This window comes from Anas platyrhynchos, chromosome 32 (assembly GCF_047663525.1).
Source record: "Anas platyrhynchos isolate ZD024472 breed Pekin duck chromosome 32, IASCAAS_PekinDuck_T2T, whole genome shotgun sequence".
Lineage (NCBI taxonomy): Eukaryota > Metazoa > Chordata > Aves > Anseriformes > Anatidae > Anas > Anas platyrhynchos.
Window position 1 is genome coordinate 5,554,751 of NC_092619.1, and position 20,949 is coordinate 5,575,699.

The following is a 20,949-nucleotide window of genomic DNA, read 5'->3' on the forward strand; positions in this document are numbered from 1 at the left end:
GGGCTATAGTTAGCTCTAAAACGAGAACTTGTGGTTATAGCTGTCTGCACTAACAGGATATAGCAATAATCAATCATAAGCTTAGCTTTTGTAACATATATGAGCTAATTATCTTGTACCGTATATATATCGACTGGGCTATCTAGTAAAGTTGAAGCATACTGATCACTCATATTGAGTGCTTGTGTCTTCCTTCCGTCGACAACAGTAGAGAAATTTACAAAAGGCAGAACCGTTCAAAAGCCAGCTCTAACAGGCTCCAGGGACGCATGGACACGCAGTGATAAACATCGGTTTTCCCAGTAATAACCAGCAGAGATAAATGACAATAATTACGGCTAGCAAACGGAGCGCTGGATGCAGCTGAAGCAGGCACAGGTCATCGAGGGCTTGGCAAGAGAAGAGAGAGCCCAGGAGAGACACAAGAAGCATTCAAGGAGTAGGAAAGCCTCACAAAGAGAATGCGTGCCCTACCTCCAAGTGTTATGTCTCAAACTTGTCTTTGTTAAACAAGCACAGTCCACAGGTGCTTTACAGAAATGCAAAGGGCTTTTTGGCTGAGGAAAGCTAGTAGGACTGCCAGCCTGAAGTTAGCAGTCACCTCGTTTAGAAAAAATGGCACCTCCTTCTAACGAGCTCCGGGGAACCCAATTAACAGCGTAACTGGAAGAGGCTGCCTTGCTGGCAATGTTTAAAGACGGTAACAAATGGGTTTTCTACATGATGTCTGCTTGTTCGGGGAGGTTTGGACTTATGGCCTATGGTATTTGGGTCCTGGGGTTTGCCTCATACAGGTTGTTCTCCACAGCTGGACCAGGTTCCTCAGAGCACCCACCAGCTCCTCGTGCGTGAAACCCCTCTGAGCAAACACCAACACAGCACAGGCTGCTGCTTAACACCAGCAGCACAGCTTTCCAAACTCCCCTCTCCTTTCCCCCTCCAGCGGGCTGCTCATGTTCACCTCAGGACTTCCACAACAAAGCCCCCTTTGCACGGATCGCTGTGCACTTTGACAGCCCCAAGACACTCTCTGGGGCCCCTCTCCCGGCTGGGACCGCCACCTTAGCCTTGACTAACCCTTCAACGAAGCCAAACTCCTCTGTCAAGCCTGACGGGGAGCCCCAGCACCTACCGGGCAGCACTGACAGCAGCAGCCTCTCCGCTCCCTCAGCGCCCCACCGCCGCCTCCATCAGGCGCCTCACCCCGCCAGGTGCCGATCTACAGCACCGCGCAGCACCTGGGAGACAGCCGGGCGTCAGGGCGGCCCCTGGCACCCCAAAAACCCCCGGCAGGGCTGGGGACATGGCCCCGCTCCCCTCCCACCGCCACACCGAGCGCGTGTGTGTATATATAGAGGGGGGGGAGCCCGGTCTCGGCTGGCTCCGTCCCGTTTCAAGGCACGGAAAGCGAAGTTGCTCGCCCTGCCCGTGTGCCCCCCATACCCCCGGCTCTGTCACAGCCCAACCGCGCCCCGTTCCCCCCTCAAAGAGCCGGGGAAGGGGTGCTCGCAGCCGCCCCTCTCCTCAGGGCCGGCCGGGGGAGCGCCTCGCCTTCTCCCCGGGGGTCTCCCGTGGCCGCTAGGGGTCGCCCCACGGAGCCGCTCCGCCCGGCAGGCGGCGGCCGGCTCGGCTCGGCTCGGCCCGGCCCGGCCCGGCTCGGCTCGGCTCGGCTCAGGTCATAAAGGCGCTGAGGGCGCCCGGCTCCCCGAGCAAGGCTTCTTCTCCAGCCCCGAGTTCCCCTCAGGTGCCCGGTGCTGAGAGAGGAATTCCCTCTGGGGCTGGCTGGAACACCCCCAAAACCTTTGGAGAAAAAACAAACAAACAGCGAACAAACAAAAAACCCACCCCCAACCCCCTGTTTTTCCACCTCTGTTGTCAATGGAAGGAAGACACAGACGCTCAATATGAGTGAACAGTGAACTTCAACTTTAATGGATAGCTCAGTCGCCTTTTATCTAGTTCGAATATAATCAACTCATACATATTGCAGAAACTAAGCTCAGGATTGGCTAACACTTCCCGGGCTTTTCAGTCTGTTCCTCCTTCTTTTAGCTACCTGTCCCGCCTTAGGGACTTTCCCGATCGCCCAAGGGCATCGTGTCCTTGAGCCTGATCGGCTCTCAGCCAGCTGCGTTCATGCCCAGGCTCATATGAGTTGAGTACGGTACTTCACTAGCCCATTGCCTCTTAACTGCTCAACATCCACATGTCCTACTTCACTTAACCATTCCTCCACACACCTCCAAGTTGAATAAAGAGGAGCTCTTCCTTCAATACGTGTCCGGATATCTTATTCTACGCTTCGCTTTAACTCCCACTACGTACTTCTCTTCAATACGCTGTGTTTCCACATACCGCTGCTTTTAGCAATGTTTTTACCTCAGACACTGAAAGTTGATCTTTTCCCCAAGTCAGAAAAAACAGAATGGGGCTTCTGGGAACCCTTAGCTGTGACAGCTGTTCATGTAGAACCGAGATTTGCACCTTTATATATATATATATATATATTTAACTGTGAAGGTCTTCTTCTTCTCTCCAGACTAATAACGGGGAGAAGTTTGCCCAAAACTTTGAAGAGCAAAAGTTTTGATGCCAGGACCGCTCCTGCTTCCTCATTGCCTGTCATTCCCTTTTAAGTATGAAATTTTCCAGTTGCAATGCAATGAGCTGACTGTGGTTCCATAGGTGAAGATGCATTTAGGATACCAGGTTTTCAACATCGTCTTGAAGTGGATAAGAAGAAACACATTTTTGCCTCAGTGATACTTTTTTTTCCTCTCCTTTGCCTGGAGATGCAATGAAAGCTTCCTGTTGTCCGCTCAACACAGGCATCTTCTTCACGGTAGCTTTTTAAACACAGTGCTAACAACACAGCACTTTGTTCCCTTCTGTACATCTACTGAAACGCAAATTAGGTGCCAGGCATAGGTCAGTCTTGGAAAAAGCTGCCACCCCTAACACACTGACGGAAACGTCAGCATTGAGTTGCACCTGGCTCACGATTTGCCAGTGTTTGCCTAGAAAGCTCCATGGTTTATATGGCATAGATAGATCCTGAAACAACTGAGAAAAGTTAGTCTTGGAGTACTATGTCCAGTAGTTCTGGGCTCCCCAGTACAAAAAAGACAGGGGTCTCCTGGAGAGAGTCCAGCGGAGGGCAACAAAGACGATAATGGGGCCTGGAGCATCTCCCCTGTGAGGAAAGGCTGAGAGACCTGGGGCTGTTCAGCCTGGAGAAAAGACTGAGAGGGGATCTCCTCAATCTGAGATGTGGTGGACAGAGGGATTTGGCCAACCCCTTTTCAGTGCTTTGTAGGGACAGGACAAGGGGCAATGGCCACAAAATGGAGCCCAGGAAGCTCCGCACCAACATGTGAAAGAACTTCACGGTGAGGGTGACGGAGCACTGGGACAGGCTGCCCAGGGAGGTTGTGGAGTCTCCTTCTCTGGAGATATTCAAGGCCCATCTGTATGCCTACCTGGGCAACCTGCTCTAAGGAACCTGCTTTGGCAGGGGAGTTGGACCCGATGATCTCTGGAGGTCCCTTCCAACCCCTACAATTCTAACAAAAAGGACTGGTTCATATTCATACTGGTGCCTCAGTGGTGGAAGACGCTTATTAGACTGGCCTAGAAACCTGAAGTAATGCACTCAGGAGTGCTAGCTAGCATCCCAAAAACTCAGCCCTGTAGAATGCAGTCACAGGAGAAAGATGACAATGACACTTATAACAGATTAGGAAAAAAGCTAGGAAGCAGAAATGGGTATTTTCATGGTGTGTACTCTTTTGAGCACCTCAGAAGTTATTTTCACCTGTCTTGTCTGTGATTCCTCAACTTTATGTTTATTATATAAAGGATTTCTCAAAAAGTCATTTTAGAGAACAAGAAAAGCAAACCATATACACAATCCCATTAAAAATGTCAAGTATAGATAACGAACATCATACGATGGGTGAACAATGTCTGACGGGTAGGGCTCAGAGGGTTATGGTAAATGTGGCTACATCAGGCTGGTGGCTGGTCACCAGTGGGGTCACCCAGGGCTCCGTTTTAGGGCCAGTTCTTTTCAATGCTTTTATAAACAATTTGGATGTAGGACTAGAAGGTGTTTTGAGCAAATTTGCTGATGACACTAAACTTGAAGTTGTTGACTGTTGAGGGTGGAAAGGCCTTGCAGAGAGATCTGGACAGATTGGAGAGCTGGGCAATCACCAACCGCATGAAGTTTTACAAGAGCAAGTGCCGGGTCCTGCACCTGGGACGGGGCAACCCTGGCTGCACGTACAGATTGGGCGATGATATGCTGGAGAGCAGCCCTGCAGAGACGGATCTAGGGGGGTTGTGGTTGACAGCAAGTTGAATATGAGCCAGCAGTGTGCCCTGGCAGCCAGGAGGGCCAACCATACCCTGGGGTGCATCAAGCACAGCACTGCTAGTTGGTTGAGGGAGGTGATTGTCCTGCACTGCTCCGCGCAGTGCGGCCTCACCTCGAGCACTGTGTGCAGTTCTGGGCACCACAGTAAAAAAGAACATTAAACTGTTGGAGAGTGTCCAGAGAAGAGCTACGAAGACGGTGAAGGGCCTTGAGGGGAAGACATATGAGGAGCGGCTGAGGGCACTGGGCCCGTTCGGCCTGGAAAGGAGCAGGCTGAGGGGAGACCTCATCGCGGTCTACAGCTTCCTCATGAAAGAATCATAGAAACACAAGGTTGGAAAGGACCCACAGGATCATCTAGTCCAACCATCCTTCTATTACCATTACTACCCACTAAGCTACTAAATCATATCTCGTGCACCTTGTCCAGGCGCTTCCTGAACACCGTGAGGGACGGTGACTCCACCACCTCCCTAGGCAGGCCGTTCCAGTGCCTGACTGCTCTCTGAGAGAAAAAGTTGTTCCTGATATCTAAATCTCCCCATGCACAACTTGTGGCCATTTCCTTAAGTCCTATCATTAGTTATCTGAGAAAAGAGGCTGACCCCCTCCTCATCACAACCTCCCTTCAGGAAGTTGTAGAGTACAATGAGGTCTCCCCTGAGCCTCCTCTTCCCCAGACCTACCACCCCCAGCTCCCTCAGCCGCTCCTCACAGGACTTGTGCCCCAGGCCCTTCCCCAGCTTTGTAGCCCTGCTCTGGGCACACTCCAGGGCCTCGATGTCCTTCTGGTACTGAGGGGACCAAAGCTGAGCACAGCGCTTGAGGGGTGGCCTCACCAGAGCAGAGTACAGGGGAACGATCACCTCCCTGCTCCTGCTGGCTGCACTATTTCTAATGCAGGCCAGGATGCCATTGGCCTTCTTGGCCACCTGGGCACACAGCTGGCTTGTGTTCAGCCGAGCATCGATCAACACTCCCAGGTCCCCTTCCTCTTCATAATTTTCTAGCCACTCTGCCCCAAGCCTATGGCATTGCATGGGCTTCTTGAGGCCAAAGTTCAGGACCCGGCACTTGGCCTTGGTAAACCTCACCCCATTCAACTCAGCCCAGCAGTCCGGCCTATCCAGGGCCCTCTGAAGGGCCACCCTACCCTCAGGCAGGTCGACACTATCTCCCGGCTTGGTGTCTGTAGTGGATTTATGTGGCAAGGTTTTAGTAGCAGGGGGCCATAGGGGTGGTTTCTGTGAGAAGGATCTAGAAGCTGCCCCATGTTTGGTAAGGGCCCCATATTTTCCGGAGCTGAGCCAATAAGCCATGTTGTTTTGCGCCTCTGTGAGAGCATATTTAAGACAAGGAAAAAAATGCTGCGCCACACAGCAGCTGGGAGAGTGAGAGGAGTGAGGAATGGCCTTGCAGGCACCAAGGTCAGTGAAGAAGGAGGGGGAGAGGTGCTCCAGGCGCCGGAGCAGAAGTCCCCTGCGGCCTGTGGTGAGGACCGTGGTGAAGCAGGATGTCCCCCTGCAGCCCATGGAGTACCATGGTGGAGCAGGGTTCCACGCTGCAGCGTGTGGAGGAGACCACAGTGGAGCAGGTGGCCCTGCACTGACGGAGGCTGCCACCTGTGGAAGACCCCTGCCGGAGCAGATTCCGGGTCGGCCCTGTAGCCCGTGGAGAGGAGACCATGCAGGAGCAGGTGACCTGGCAGGAACTGCTGGTTAATCTGTGACATTAACCAAGTTGAAGAATAATTTAAGGAAAAATGAGGTTGACTCCTTTATTACCTTTTCAATGTAATAATACATTAAAATGTAAATTTTCAATATATATTTTTCTTCCTCCTGTGTTTGCCTTTGACATATAACCAAGACAACAAGAATGGGGTAAGCTGCTCACAAACTGTTTTTTAAAAGTTTATACAGTTTCAAGTGTAAGATTAAAAAATGACAACAACAACAAAACAGATGGTGGCTCACTTTTTATTATTACATATCCAAACAATACACATGAAAGAAAAAATTCTTAATACTACACTGATATTGGGACAGATGCTAAAAAGCTACATATGTGTGTTTCAGTTTTCTTAAGAAAAACAGACATAGAGATTGCACAGTTAGGTATTCACCATCACTAGGTGTTGTGTACAAGATGTGACAACACAACAGCAACATACCCTGCTGCATATTTTTGCACAGCTGATACAGAATCTTATTTTCAAAAAAATTAAACCTTTCCTGCCTTAACTTAAATATCTGTGAAATTCAGAGAAATTTTTCTCTGCTGGTTTGAAGAGGTATCCTTCAAACAGAATATTGCTTTCTGTTTATTTAAATATATTTATCACCAGCAATATATTCATTTTTATGAAAATGAATATATATAATTATCTCCAGGTCAGTAGAAAACAATTTATTCAACTATAAGGCTTTCTTGTAACTAGTTTTTCATATTAAAATGGTATTCTCTGGTATCAGTAACACTGTCATTGGTAGAAGGAAGACTCAGCTTTGCATTAGAAAGTTGCAATAAGCAAATCTTGCTTTGCTTCAGTTTGTGTCGTTTACTTTTAATAAGCAAAAATCTTGTGTTTGTGGAAAGTGTTTCTTCCACATACTTTCTCTAGCGTGTTAATACTATGAAAGCCCTTTAAGGTGCTATCAGTAAATTATAAAAAAAGATACCTCCTGCACTAAGGTAAAGGAGGTTTACAAGTTTTTATGGGACATAAAAATACCTCCTGCACTAAACTGCACTAAGAGGTTTCTGAAGGAGTTGCATTTCATATATAGGTTTGTGAGGAATGTGTTAACAATTCATGTCAATAAAGAGCAGTCCTGTCTGCCTCCGGGTCCTGCACTGGCAATTTAATTCCTGAACCACAGATGTAGTTTCTCCCAGTGTGTCCCAGTCTCCCCCTCATTCTAGTCAATTTATCAAGTCTTCAGAAAATATTCCTCAAATCTATGAACCTGTTTGCTTTTGTTATTCCGAACTCCTATTTCTAACAGTTACAGCCTTTTTTGCCTTCTTCGTGATTGATTTAGCACTGCCATAGGTGTGACTGTCCCTGTGAATGGCCGATGAGGAATGTTTTAACTACTCGTGAAGTGTCAATAAGAGAGCTATTTGTGTTCGTATGTTTTTTTTTCTTTGAAGTCTTTGATGTCTGGGGGTTTCAGAACAACTGCTAACAACTAGTGGCTGTTATGGCTTCTAAATGGGACACTATGCAAGCCTCTGATATCTGGCCAGGTGGACAGGAGATTAAGGAGAAGAAAAAAAAGAAGCTGAAGACTTGCAGGGGATGCTGTGTAAACTTGACATGCTGCCAAGGAGTACAAAGGGGAAGGACAAGAAAAAAAACTTGGAGAGGAAGACTACGAGCCTTCAGCATGAAAGACCCCTAGAGACCCCCAGAGGGACCACCGGAGACTGATGCGCATGCTCCAGTAGGAGGTACTGGATCCCGGAAGGTAATTATAATAACCTATTTTTTTTTAGAAGTAGTAATGAATATGTATTAGTCTAGGAGCATGAAAATCAGCTACTTGATGTAACTGGTGTGCGTCCTGGTGGAGCGGAGACTCCCGGTGCACCCAGCGCTGTTTGCTTACCTCTATTCTTTTAATAAATACTATTTTTTATTTAATCCTACTTTGGGACTAAGCGAATTTATAACAGGTTTCTTTTAAGACATTTATGTAGTGTCCAGTGGAATAAAGAGCACCACAGGTTACTTCAGAAAAATATATTCTGAATAGCTGCTAAAGTACGTTAAAAGTCTATCCAGTTTTCAGTCATTTTCTTTTAAAAAGAGGTATTGGCAGTATCCGAAAGACGTTCATATCTACAGTGTTACATAGGCACTGTCAGCAGTAGCTCCGATAAAAAGAAGATGGAAAATTAAGGTGTTGCGTAATGGAAATGAAAGTCATGTCCTGTGATTTCAGAAGACTGTGTATATTCCATTCCTTCTGCCAAGCCTGCTATTTATCATGCTATATACATACACATATACATGCATATATATATATATATATGATAATAAATAGAGAGCTACATATATAGAACAAAAATATCAAATAAAAGTACTTAAATATATTTAAGAAAGGTCAAGTAAACAAATTTATTTAAAATATCTTAAAATACCTATATATGAAATTTTATAATAAAAGATACAATAGATAAGTTTTTGAAATATGGGTTACTGGTCAAGTGTGAATCAGAATATAATACTCCCATCTTACCAATTAAGAAACCGGATGGGAAGAGTTATAGGTTAGTACAGGACTTGAGAGCAATAAACAGGATTACTGAAGACATACACCCTGTGGTAGCAAACCCTTATACGCTATTGACCAAGTTAAGGGACAAGTTGGTCTGGTTTACCGTACTGGATTTAAAGGATGCCTTCTTTTGTTTAACCTTGGCCCCAGAAAGCCGAAACCTCTTTGCCTTTGAATGGGAAAATCCTGACTCAGGACGAAAAGTCCAGTTGACATGGACAGTGCTTCCTCAGGGGTTTAAAAATAGCCCTACGATTTTTGGTAATCAACTTGCAAAGGAACTTGAATCCTGGGAAGCCCCCAATTCTGCAGGGGTCCTGCTGCAATATGTTGATGATCTCTTGATTGCTACCGAAGACAGGGGAAGCTGCATACAGTGGACGGTGAGCATCCTTAATTTCCTAGGAATGAACGGATACCGGGTTTCACAACAGAAGGCACAATTGGTTCAAACCCACGTGACGTACCTAGGATTTGAGATCTCAGGAGGACAACGTGAATTGGGGACGGAACGCAAGGAAGCAATCTGTCATACCCCAGAACCACAGACTGTTAAAGAATTACGAACTTTCCTAGGAATGACAGGTTGGTGCAGATTATGGATCAACAATTATGGATTAATTGTAAGGCCTTTGTATGATTTAATTAAAGATAACTGCATAAGACTAATATGGACAGGAGAAGCCCGAGCAGCCTTTAAGAAGCTTAAGATGGAGTTGATGCGAGCCCCAGCTCTTGGTTTACCAGATTTGTCTAAACCCTTTTGGTTATACTCCTATGAAAGACAGGGTATGGCCTTAGGGGTACTAGCACAAAAGTTGGGACCTTACAAAAGGGCAGTGGCTTATTTCTCTAAACAATTGGATGAAGTAAGTAAAGGATGGCCAGGCTGCCTGCGAGCAGTGGCAGCCGTAATTATGAATATACAAGAAGCCCGGAAATTTACAATGGGGCAGAAGATAACAGTGTTTGTCTCACACACTGTGTCAGCAGTTTTAGAACAAAAGGGGGCTCATTGGTTATCTCCTCAGAGATTTTTGAAATATCAAGCAATATTGGTAGAACAGGACGATGTGGAAATTGTGATAACTAATATTGTGAATCCAGCCTCTTTTCTTAGTGATGCTCCGGTGGAACCTGTGATTCACGATTGTTTAGAAACTATGGAGACTGTGTATTCCAGCCGACCAGACCTTAAGGAGGAGCCCATGGAAGATGCAGAAGAAACTTGGTTCACGGATGGGAGCAGTTTTGTTACACAAGGACAACGTAAAGCTGGATATGCTATAACAACTACTCAGCAGGTAATTGAGTCTAAGCCTTTACCCCCTGGAACATCAGCTCAAAAGGCAGAGATAGTTGCTCTCACGAGAGCATTGGAACTGGCAGCTGGAAAAAGGGTAAATATTTGGACAGATTCTAAATATGCATTCGGCGTGGTACATGCTCATGGAGCAATTTGGAAAGAACGTGGATTACTGACTGCTCAGGGAAAACAGATAAAACATGCTGAAGAAATTTTAAAATTGTTAGAGGCTGTAAAACAACCAGAAAAAGTGGCTATTATGCATTGCCGAGGGCATCAAAGAGGATCCACCGACTTCGAGATTGGGAACAGATTGGCTGATAAAGAGGCAAGAAGGGCGGCGGAAAGAGGTCAAGTGGAAGTGCTTGCTTTAATACCAGACAGTAAAATTCAGACATTAGAGAAAGGACAGGCTCCTAAATATTCAAAAGAAGATTTAAAGTTGATCGAGGATCTAAAAGGGAAGCTGAATGTTGATGGGTGGGCTCATTTGAAGGACAACAGGGTTGTTATGCCCTCTAATTTGGTGTGGCCTATGGTTTTGGGGGAACACAACAAAACCCACTGGGGAGCCGATGCTCTGTATAAACTATTAAATCGAGTCTTGGTAGCAAGAAATCTGTATACCACAATAAGGCAGGTAACCCAACAATGTGACACCTGTATGCGTCATAATCCCAATACAGGAAATAGGGTGACATTTGGTGTCATTGGTAAAGGGAACTATCCTGGGCAGCATTGGCAAATTGATTTCTCGGAACTACCAAGAAAAGGGGGGTATCGGTACCTATTGGTTTTAACAGATACCTTCTCGGGATGGCCCGAGGTCTTCCCTTGCAGAACTAATAAGGCTAAGGAGGTAATTAAGGCATTATTGAATGAAATAATACCCCGATTCGGGATCCCAGCAACCATTTCCTCAGATAGAGGCTCGCATTTTGGTGCAAAGATTGTTCAGCGAATAAGCCAGGCTTTAGGGATAGATTGGCATCTTCACACTCCTTATAGACCACAGGCAAGTGGACAGGTAGAAAAAATGAACCATTTAATTAAAAAACAAATAGCTAAAATCGGACAAGAGGCTAATTTGTCATGGCCTCAATCCCTCCCTTTAGCATTACTCAGAATTAGAGTTAAACCTAGAGTAAAAGAGAATTTGAGCCCCTTTGAAATTTTATATGGAAGGCCATATCAATTTCTATTTAGTGGGGAGGATCTAACGCAGCTGGGATCAGAATATTTATATACTTATATAACTGAACTTCAAAAACAATTAAATAAAGTACATAAATTTGTGTTAGGGACCAGAGCTAGAGGGTTGGATCAACCAATCCACCCCTTTAAGCCTGGGGACTATGTATATATAAAGACTTTTTCAGGACAACCCCTAGAGGAAAAATGGAATGGACCGTATCAAGTGTTGCTGACAACTCACACTGCTATCAAGATTAAGGAGCAAGCAGCTTGGATCCACGATTCAAGGGTGAAGAAGGCCCTGGCGAGGATATGGACCACCACTCCAATTGGACCAACAAAATTATGGTTTTCCAGATCCTAATGATTGCAGGGGTGTGGTTCTCAGATTCGGGGTGGGCAGTTTGGGATGAGAACTTACACCTGTCCCTGATACAAACAATTTCTCAAGTAATTAATAAGACAAACTGTTGGGTATGCACCCATCTGCCACAGCATGGGAATAAGGGTGTATCGTTAATCAGGATTCCCTTGCCTGCAAACTTACCTTGGACTAATTTGTGGGAAAACACATCTTGGGGTCGAAAATATGAAGAAGTTTTGGAACTAGAAGTGAGTAGCTTTGTGCTGTTGGAATCTTACTATGTATGTGTACAAAGGTGTAACCCACCTAGGGGTATGGGAAAACAGGATTGTATAAATACGGATACTACTTATGTGGGAAATCAGACATCTTGTAATCGAACAATTGATATTAGTACGACTAGCGGCTGGGCAAATTCAACCAGCTGGCCGGTTCCAGAAGGAAAAGGGTGGTATTGGCTATGCAATGATACAGCCCGTAAGGTCTTGCCCGAGAATTGGAAGGGAACTTGCACTCTTGGAGCAGTAGTCCCCAATTTGACCATACATGATGTAGCGCCTCGAGGTTATTTGAGAAATCATATCCGGAGAATTAGACGAAAAATTAACAATCCATTGATAGAGAGACACACCGCTTTTCATAGTTTTGTTTGATGGTTTATCCCATGGTTAGGAGTGAGTGAATTGGAAAAGGCGATAGTTAATATTTCTGCAATTATAGAGAAGTTAGAAAACAAAACTCTGGATGCTATAAAGGCTCAACAAGAAGAGATATCTAGTTTATCACAGGTAGTATTACAAAATCCGATGGCCCTAGACTTGTTACTGGCCGCTCAAGGGGGAGTCTGTACAGTAATAAATACAAGTTGTTGTATGTATGTAGATCAGAGTGGAAAGACCTCTACCGACCTGGAAGAAATATGGAAGCAGACAAGGGTCCTACATGAGATCAGTAAAGATGATCTTTCATGGAGTTTTAGTGAAATATGGAATAAGTTAACCTCCTGGTTGCCCAATTTCCAATGGTTGAAACAAGTGTTCATTGCTCTAATCACATTAGTAGTGTTAGGAATATTTGTGTGCATGTTGTTTAGATGCCTGCTTTGTTGTGTTACTGTAAATAATGAAAGTATCTGATGCAAAAGAATTTGCATGGGAAAAGAAAAGGGGGGATTGATTAAGGAGGTATTGGGGAGGCATTGGGGAGGCAAGGACAATCCCCAGACATGGACTGTATATCTCGAAACAAGACACTGGAACTCATGATAAGGAAGCGGCAGACGGACAGAGAAACAAACGTAAGGACTATAAATCTCAAAACTGGACATTGGAATTCATTATAAAGATACAACAAACGGAAGAATTGGCAACAACCAGCTCTCGCAATTAAGAAACGTGCCAATTCAGCAGATTCCTGACCAAAGGTGAAAAGTACACTGTGAGGAAGACTCAGGGTCTTCCTCCCAGAGACCCCTGCCCACGTCCCAAAGACCCCTGCCCAGATTCTTGGAAGGCTCTACGCAGGCGCAAGGTGCCAAAAGGCTAATTAGCATGAGAAGCGAGGGAAGGCGGGGATAGGTAATGCATATGTATAGGTGCTTGTAGAATATTGATAGATTGATTGTATAAATTCAAGACTGCTTTCCGCTTTGGGTATGCACGATAGGTGGAGAGATCCCCCGTGCATCCAGCGCTGCAATAAAGAATATACCACTTAAAGGAATTTCGGCTTCGATCTTTGAATCAATACAAAAGACAATGAACAAACATTTATTGTGTATTACAGTTGTGTTTTATTATTCCCTGCTTCTTGTGAACATTTCACAAAATCACAGAATCACAGAATTTCTAGGTTGGAAGAGACCTCAAGATCATCGAGTCCAACCTCTAACCTAACACTAACAGTCCCCACTAAACCATATCCCTAAGCTCTACATCTAAACGTCTTTTGAAGACTTCCAGGGATGGTGACTCCACCACCTCCCTGGACAGCCTGTTCCAATACCTAACAACCCTTTCAGTAAAGAAGCTCTTCCTAACATCTAACCTAAAACTCCCCTGGCGCAACTTTAGCCCGTTCCCCCTCGTCCTGTCACCAGGCACGTGGGAGAACAGGCCAACCCCCACCTCGCTACAGCCTCATTTAAGGTATCTGTAGAGAGCGATAAGGTCGCCCCTGAGCCTCCTCTTCTCCAGGCTGAACAAGCCCAGCTCCTTCAGCCGCTCCTCGTAGGACTTGTTCTCCAGGCCCCTCACCAGCTTCGTCGCCCTTCTTTGGACCCGCTCAAGCACCTCGATGTCCTTCTTGTAGCGAGGGGCCCAAAACTGAACACAGTACTCGAGGTGCGGCCTCACCAGAGCCGAGTACAGGGGGACGATCACCTCCCTAGCCCTGCTGGCCACACTGTTTCTTATGCAAGCCAGGATGCCGTTGGCCTTCTTGGCCACCTGAGCACACTGCTGGCTCATATTCAGCCAACTGTCCACCATCACTCCCAGGTCCTTCTCTGCCTGGCAGCTCTCCAACCATTCATCTCCCAGCCTGTAGCTCTGCTTGGGGTTATTGCGCCCCAGGTGCAGGACCCGGCACTTGGCCTTGTTGAACTTCATGCAGTTGACCTCAGCCCATCGGTGTAGCCTATCCAGATCCTCATGCAGAGCCTTCCTACCCTCGAGCAGATCGACACACGCACCTAACTTGGTGTCATCTGCAAACTTACTGAGGGTGCACTCAATGCCCTCGTCCAGATCATTGATGAAGATGTTGAAGAGGACCGGCCCCAGCACCGAGCCCTGGGGGACGCCACTAGTGACTGGCCTCCAACTGGACTTGACTCCATTTACCACGGCTCTTTGGGCCCGGCTATCCAGCCAGTTTTTAACCCAACGAAGCGTGCGCCAGACCAAGCCAAGAGCAGCCAGTTTCTTCAGGAGAACGCTGTGGGAGACGGTGTCAAAAGCCTTGCTGAAGTCAAGGTAGACCACATCCACAGCCTTTCCCTCGTCCACCCAAAAAAAAAAAACCACAAAAAACAAGATACTGATTTGAAGGAAAAGAGGCTGGGTAACTCTTTTCTCACACACACACACAGAGAGCAGAGCTGCAGGTAGCACGGCCTCTGCGCGCTCAGTGCTAGGCCTCGCAGTTTGTAACACACCTGGGCACTTTAAACCCCTTCTCCTCAGGCTAGAGCCTCAAGGTTTTTTAGTATTTGTGAATTCAGTTCGTCTTTATTTGAGAAAGAAACCCTGAAAATGCAAATTTCCCTTGCTTGAGCCTTCAGGAAAGCCCAAGGCCTTGCTGGCCCCAGCGGGCAGCAGGGCAGTGCCTCTGCTACAATACAGGATGGGACACCGTTTATCTCATGCTCCTCATCCCCCTCGTTTGAAATGTTTTGCCTGAGCCAAATGTCCCTGTGCATGCTGTCAGCCTGCCAGAAAGCCCTGTCCCCGAGGCATAGCGGTGAGGCCTTGCCCTGCCACCGGCCTGCCCTGCCCGACTGGTGGCAGCAGGGTTAGCGCCATTCCTGTCCTTCATTTTACTGTGATCCTCTTCTTACTTTGAAGGCAGATGTGGCTGAAGTGTGCAAATCCCTGAAGCAGTACTGTAGCTAATTTTATGGCTTCTTTAGTGCCATCCAAAACAAAAACAGCAAAACCGAACACCAAACAAGCAACTCCCCCTGATGGAGCAGTCTAAAGAAAGGATGTTAAGCAACACAGCATTAGCCTGTGCTTTTGTCAGTGTTTCCACTGCCAGGTCGTCTTCCTAAAGGAACCAAACTTTGGCATGGAAAAAAAAATAATCTTGAAACGTTTCCAAAGGGCTATGTGATGGGGTGACAATGAGAGTTAAAATGACTAACAGCGCTGCAAATTTTGGCCCAAAATCCCGTAAATGTTGCCAGGCAGCAGCAGCCAAGGTGTGAGCATTTCTCAGGAGGTGCCAACTGCCCATGGGAGCGATAAGGGCACATGCACACACATTACGTGCAAATAATTAATAGATGACCTTTAGATGCTGGGCGCTGCAGCATGAGTAATGGAGGTCAGTAATTTCTTGTCAGCAGCAGCTTTTCTTGAACGAAAGGTTTTAAGACGTGGCTCATACTGTGGTGGGGAAGAAATCTTCCTGCATTAATCACGAACTTGTCTTTTTCACGAATGTATTCTGCTGGAGGTAAGTACACCCTGCCAGACTGTCTAAAGCAACCAGAAACAGCATTTGATTTCCAGAGAAGGTGGAAATCTGAACAGAAAAGGACACAGGTTTTCTGAGGGCCTTCATTTTAGTCCCTCTCCATGAGCACGTGTAAACCCTCAAAGTCTCTTGGAGCAGGACACTGGTGGAGGAAGGCAGTCCCAGCCCATTTCTCCCAGCTGCCATGCCAAGCAGTGCAGAGGCAACGGAGAAAGGCATGAATGAGGGATTAAGCATCTAATTCCTCCCAGTAAAACACCACTGGTTCATATGGCAGGTAGGGCACTGTAACCCCCTCCAGGTCCCCTCTTCCCACCCTGCTGCTGGGACCAACGTGGGGGGAACATGGTGCTGCTACCCCTGGTCTAGAGCCAGGCTGGAGGCACTTGGCCTTCCTCTTCTCTTCTTCCTCTGCACCTCAGGACTGAGCTGCTCGGGCTCCGTTTACTGCGTAGCAGCTCCCTGGAACAAGGCGTTTGAAAACATCTTCTGGCTAGACACATACCTTAGCATATTAGAAGGTATTTTTAGTACCTCTGGCAGAACGGATCAAACTCGGCTTTCAGCTCTACTAATAGAACCCTGTGGACTGTGCTGGCATCGCCTCGTATTCGTACCGAGGTAGCAGCTGAGCAAAGTTTACTAAATAGTTGTGTTTACTTCACATGAGACAAAAAAAAAACAAGTAGAGAAAAACACCAGAGGGGTTCCTGACGTACAGCAGGCTGGGGTTTTTGTGCTAGGAGCGTGGCTCGGGCTGGTAGACGCTCCGTTTGCTGAAGAAACAGCAGCACACAGCAAGGGCAAAACACGCCGAACGTTGCCGCCCGAGTTTGTGATGACTGTTTTTGCACGGGGATAAATATAACCACGACCATTTCATACAGCAAAACACTCTGTGATGAGTGCATGAGTACAGTATAAGTGGCCTTACTGATTACAGGAGCTATAAGCACGGGCTGGAAACCCTTGTTCCCCTCTGCAAGTCGGAAGCCATGGCAGCGGAGGGAGGTTTTACAGCTAAATTATTAAAAGCCGTGGCAGAGTGGTTTTTCTGGAGGGCTCCGAGTGTGAAGCTGGTGCTCTGCCACCCGACCAGCCATGCCAAGGCGGTGGGAAGCGTGCCACCACAATTACACACTCGGAAGAGGGGAAGGCTGAGCTAACTACCATATTCTTACCGTGTAGGCTGGTTAAAAAAAAAAAAAAAATGTAACATGTAATGATTCCTGCCTTATTGCAGTGTTTGGCTTCCAGATATAGCCCTGCATGGGAAGGCAGGTATGACGTTGGAGGGAGCCAAATGAGCATTTCCTGCTTGTAAGTCATGTAATGTCAGGAATCTGGCCTGCTGGAAACACCCTGCTCATCACACCCAGCAATGCCACCTCCCTCGGGCCTGGCGAGCACCGGTCCACAGCTCAGGTCCTTTGCGTGCTGATTTTCGGCGGCACGAACCCGAGCTCTGTGTGCCTCCCGCATGGGAAGCGGCTTAGCTCCCCCAGAAACTCAGGGACTTGCCAGAGGCCTTAGATAAGTAGGCAAGATTTGTTTTAGCCGCCCTCAGCATCCAAGGTATTTCCTACTGTAAGAATAAGGAAACATTGAGGATGCTTCAGCTGCCATATTTGTTTATCTTAGGTCAAACCGGGGAGATTTTCCAGAACCGCTGCTGCAGCTGTGCTTTGAGAGGCTGCCCTTCCAGCAAGTGCTCCTCTGCTGACACCATGATGACAAAAAAGCTTCGCTCAGATCTTCGCCGAGCTCCAGGGGCAAGGGCGCAGGCAGCTGCTGAGCAAAGCTGCGCGGATGCCTCCGGACACTCCCCGGGTATGCCTCATTCACCTTGACCTCGGCTGGGCCAGCACGGGGGAAGCCAGGAGGGAGAAGAAAATCACCGGCGCTTGCTCCCTCCAATTTCTGAGCAGGAAATTACCGCAGGCGGACGTGGAGATGGGTTTCACGTTGAGATTCCCCGAGCCTGCGAATCCTAAGTGCCCTAAGAGGGCAACCCCACAAAAGGTGGAGGCAGGTGCTCAGCTGCTGGGGGCTACGGCAATGACCCGGCGGGGTTTTCACACCTCCTGCCTGCTCCTTGCAGTGTCCTTCAACCCACCACCCGCGTTTGCTGGAAAGGCAAGGGGAAAAGGAGAAAACAACCTCACAGCACCGTAAAACGGGGAAATTCGGCCCAATTCATCCTAACAAGGGAAAAGCAGACCCTAGAGCTGACCGTTTTCACAGCAGATGGTTTCACAGCACGCATGAGGTCCTGGCTGGATGACGCCGAGCGGGCGAGCAGGGAAGGGCCCCACAGGCCAAAATGTTCCGACCCGGGCTCTGATCCTGGAATCTGATTCATACGAGTGCAGCCCGGTGCCTCCCAGCTGCTCTACTTAATGGTGCAGATCGGATTGCAGCCTCCCGGGTGCCTAAATTTAGCCCCCAAAACCCATATATCGATTAGTTTGACATCCTCAAGTGCCACGCACCCATTTCAGTAGGAATTACAAACGCTGGTTCGATCCAAAGGCTTGGTTTGAAGGCCTTGGCACGCTCCTCGATGCCCTCAGGGGCTCAGGCTGACAAGGGCAACACGAAACCCGGTGCCCCAACCCTGTGAGACACAGATCACCTCTGCGCCGCTGTGGGATGATTTGTTTTGAGCTGTAACAGCTCCTGGCACACCGTGCCAGCAGGGAGCTGGCCGCACGCTTGCTGCGTGCTGACTGCTCTCTCTGCTGGCCAACTGAAAAATTTTATTTCCACGAGACAGGCCTGCAGAAATGCACCAACCGAGAAAATGCGTGTCAGAAAAATAGAGCTTTTTTTTTTCCCCTAAAGTCCCAAACAGGCACGTAAAAGAGGTTGAATTGAATAAATGATATTCTTAACAAAAAGGAAGCAGCAGAGGAGAAAGAGGCAGGACAGACATGGGTCTTCTGTCCCATCCCAGCTCACTGCATCCATAGTTTGGTGGAAGTGAGAGGACCGACCCGTGGGACAGGGTGACCCCAGCGTGGATGTCAGGCTGTCAGGGCCTTGCCCTAACATTTTCAGTAGCAAACGTTGTAGTGTTGGGTTACTGGAGAATTTCCAGTGACCACCAGCACAGAGAAGCCAGGAGAGAGTGGGACTGTGAGGAACTTTTTTCTGTTTGTTCAATGCCTAATTCAGGGGTGACCGAGTCCAAAAAGCCACCGCACGGGGACTCTCAGCACATAAATACTGTAATAGGAATGGACTACAGAAAGTCAGGACTTCTCTGTGGGAAAGGACAAGCTAAAGAGTGAGTAAAGAGAAAAAGGAACGTTTCTTCATGCTGATTTTTAACTTCTACATTCTGAATAATGGTTGTCTCTGTTCTCCTTAACAGCCTTGATCCTGAAATTAGACCAAACGTGGCAAATTCTCTTATCTGAGTCTCACTAAAGGGAGCGTGCCATGGATTTCAGCCACCAGGAACCAGCTCAGGATGGTAGCTCAGTAGTTTAATCAAGGAGCAAACTCATGTCTGGAGGGATGACAACCTGATGTTCTACAGCTCAATGGCTCTGCTGAGTGACGCCCAGGTGCTGGGTTTATGTGGCGAGGTTTTGGTAGTGGGGGGAGCTGCAAGGGTGGCCTCTGTTTACAACAGAGCAACACGTTTATGGTGGGATGTCAACCTCTGATCTGATTTATTAAAAAAAAAGAAGTTGACTCTTTTGTAATAAAAATAAAAGACTTTATTCAGTTCAGTGTACCCTAGGTACTGTATTTGCCCAAACGCTTATTCCATATAAAGAAATGTAAACCATTCATAAATACAATGTAAGAGCAGCAAAACAAATCAAACCACCTGCAACCTGCAGCAGAAAGAGCTTCTTTACTTCACTGTGCTTTCACGGAGCAGCTGAGATGAGTCTGTCTGCCAAACTGGTGCACAAAGTCCGATAAGGGCAGCACTGAGCCCCAGCTGTACTGGGTCTGGCTGGAATGTTAACTTTCCCGGCAGCAGCCCATACAGTGCCGTACTCTGTACTTGTAGCTGGAACAGCAGTGTTATCACACCAGTGTTGTGTCTACTGCTGAGCAGCAGTGGCACAGTATTGGGCCTTTCTCTAACCCTCCTAGGGGGTGGGCAAAAAGTGAGGAGAGAAACATCACTAGGGCAGCTGACCTAAACCGATCAAAGGGATATTCCATGCCATGTGATGTCACACTCAGCAATAAAAGGCGGAAACAGGAAGAAGAGGGGAGGGGTGGGCTCTCGTTTGGAAGACGTCGGTCCTCCTCTCAAACACCGGCTGCGTGCGTTGAGGCCTTGCTTCAAGGACGTGGTCAATCATCGCTCATTTGTGGGAAGTAGAGAGTAATTTCTTTCCTCTGCACTTCCATATAGCCTTCATTTATTTTGTTTGTTTGTTTTCCTCCCTTCTTTTTATTTTCCTTTTTTCCCCTCCCTTTCCCCTTTCCCTTTTTATTTCCCCTTAAATTGTTTAATTCATGGTAGTCTTTATTTAATTATTATAATTATTTCCCTTTAATTAAATTATCCTTATCTCAACCCGTGAGTTGTTCTTTGCTTTACTTCTCCCCCTCCTCATCTAAAGGAGGGGGAGTGAGAGAGCGGTTGTGGGGTTTAGCTGCCCAGTACGATAAAACCACCACACCAGCCCACTTTGGGATTCATACTGATGAAATCATCCAAGTTCATCTTGAAGTCTAAAACAAGAGCAGAGAAGTGAAATGTCAGAGTTCCCGATTCAGCTTCTGTAGCACATACAGCTACCATGAAAATCCCAAGAAAAACCGTTTGAAAGTATAACTCAGAGCAGCTCACAGCACGCTTGCTGAGCAGCAGTCCAACAGCTCTGCAGACCATACAGAGCCACCAGAACCAAATTCCATAGAAATGGAATTTGTTCCAGCTGCAAAAAGCCTGTGTAATTAGGCTCACCATTACAGATAGTGTAAGCGAGGAAGGGAAGACAACGTTTGGGAATCCCATACCCAGCAGTCCCAGCCAACACGCAGCCCCTGCAGCCCTCTTGTTTGCACCATATCTACACCGCAGCACAGCTTTGGGATTTTCTGAGCCCCAGCTCTCAGCACCTGCAAGGTCTGGCCCCTAACTTGACCTTTTCCTTGTCAGCCCCTTTGGGTACTGAACATCAAAAACTCTCTCAACCACAGTCCCACTGCTGCCACAAGTGCCAGCACAAGGCCACTTTCTACT

The 20,949-nt window shown here is 47.3% G+C and overlaps 1 protein-coding gene across 20 annotated transcripts in view; it reads right to left on the reverse strand.

Moving 5' to 3' along the window:
• LOC113840926 (protein N-terminal glutamine amidohydrolase) overlaps positions 1 to 20,949 on the reverse strand; it is a 71,203-nt gene that overhangs the window by 42,647 nt on the left and 7,607 nt on the right. For 2 of the 20 annotated variants that reach the window (XM_072030424.1, XM_038184125.2), the window contains one exon: positions 20,226 to 20,435. The exons of 15 other annotated variants lie outside the window; for them this stretch is intronic. In XM_072030424.1, the coding sequence (XP_071886525.1) occupies positions 20,353 to 20,435 (83 nt within the window). In that variant the 3' untranslated portion in view covers positions 20,226 to 20,352. Of the gene's footprint in view, positions 1 to 8,899; positions 9,066 to 12,837; positions 17,857 to 17,961; positions 20,436 to 20,949 lie in introns of those variants that run through there. 3 more of the 20 variants (XM_072030426.1, XM_038184128.2, XM_038184126.2) reach the window with 3 other exon arrangements.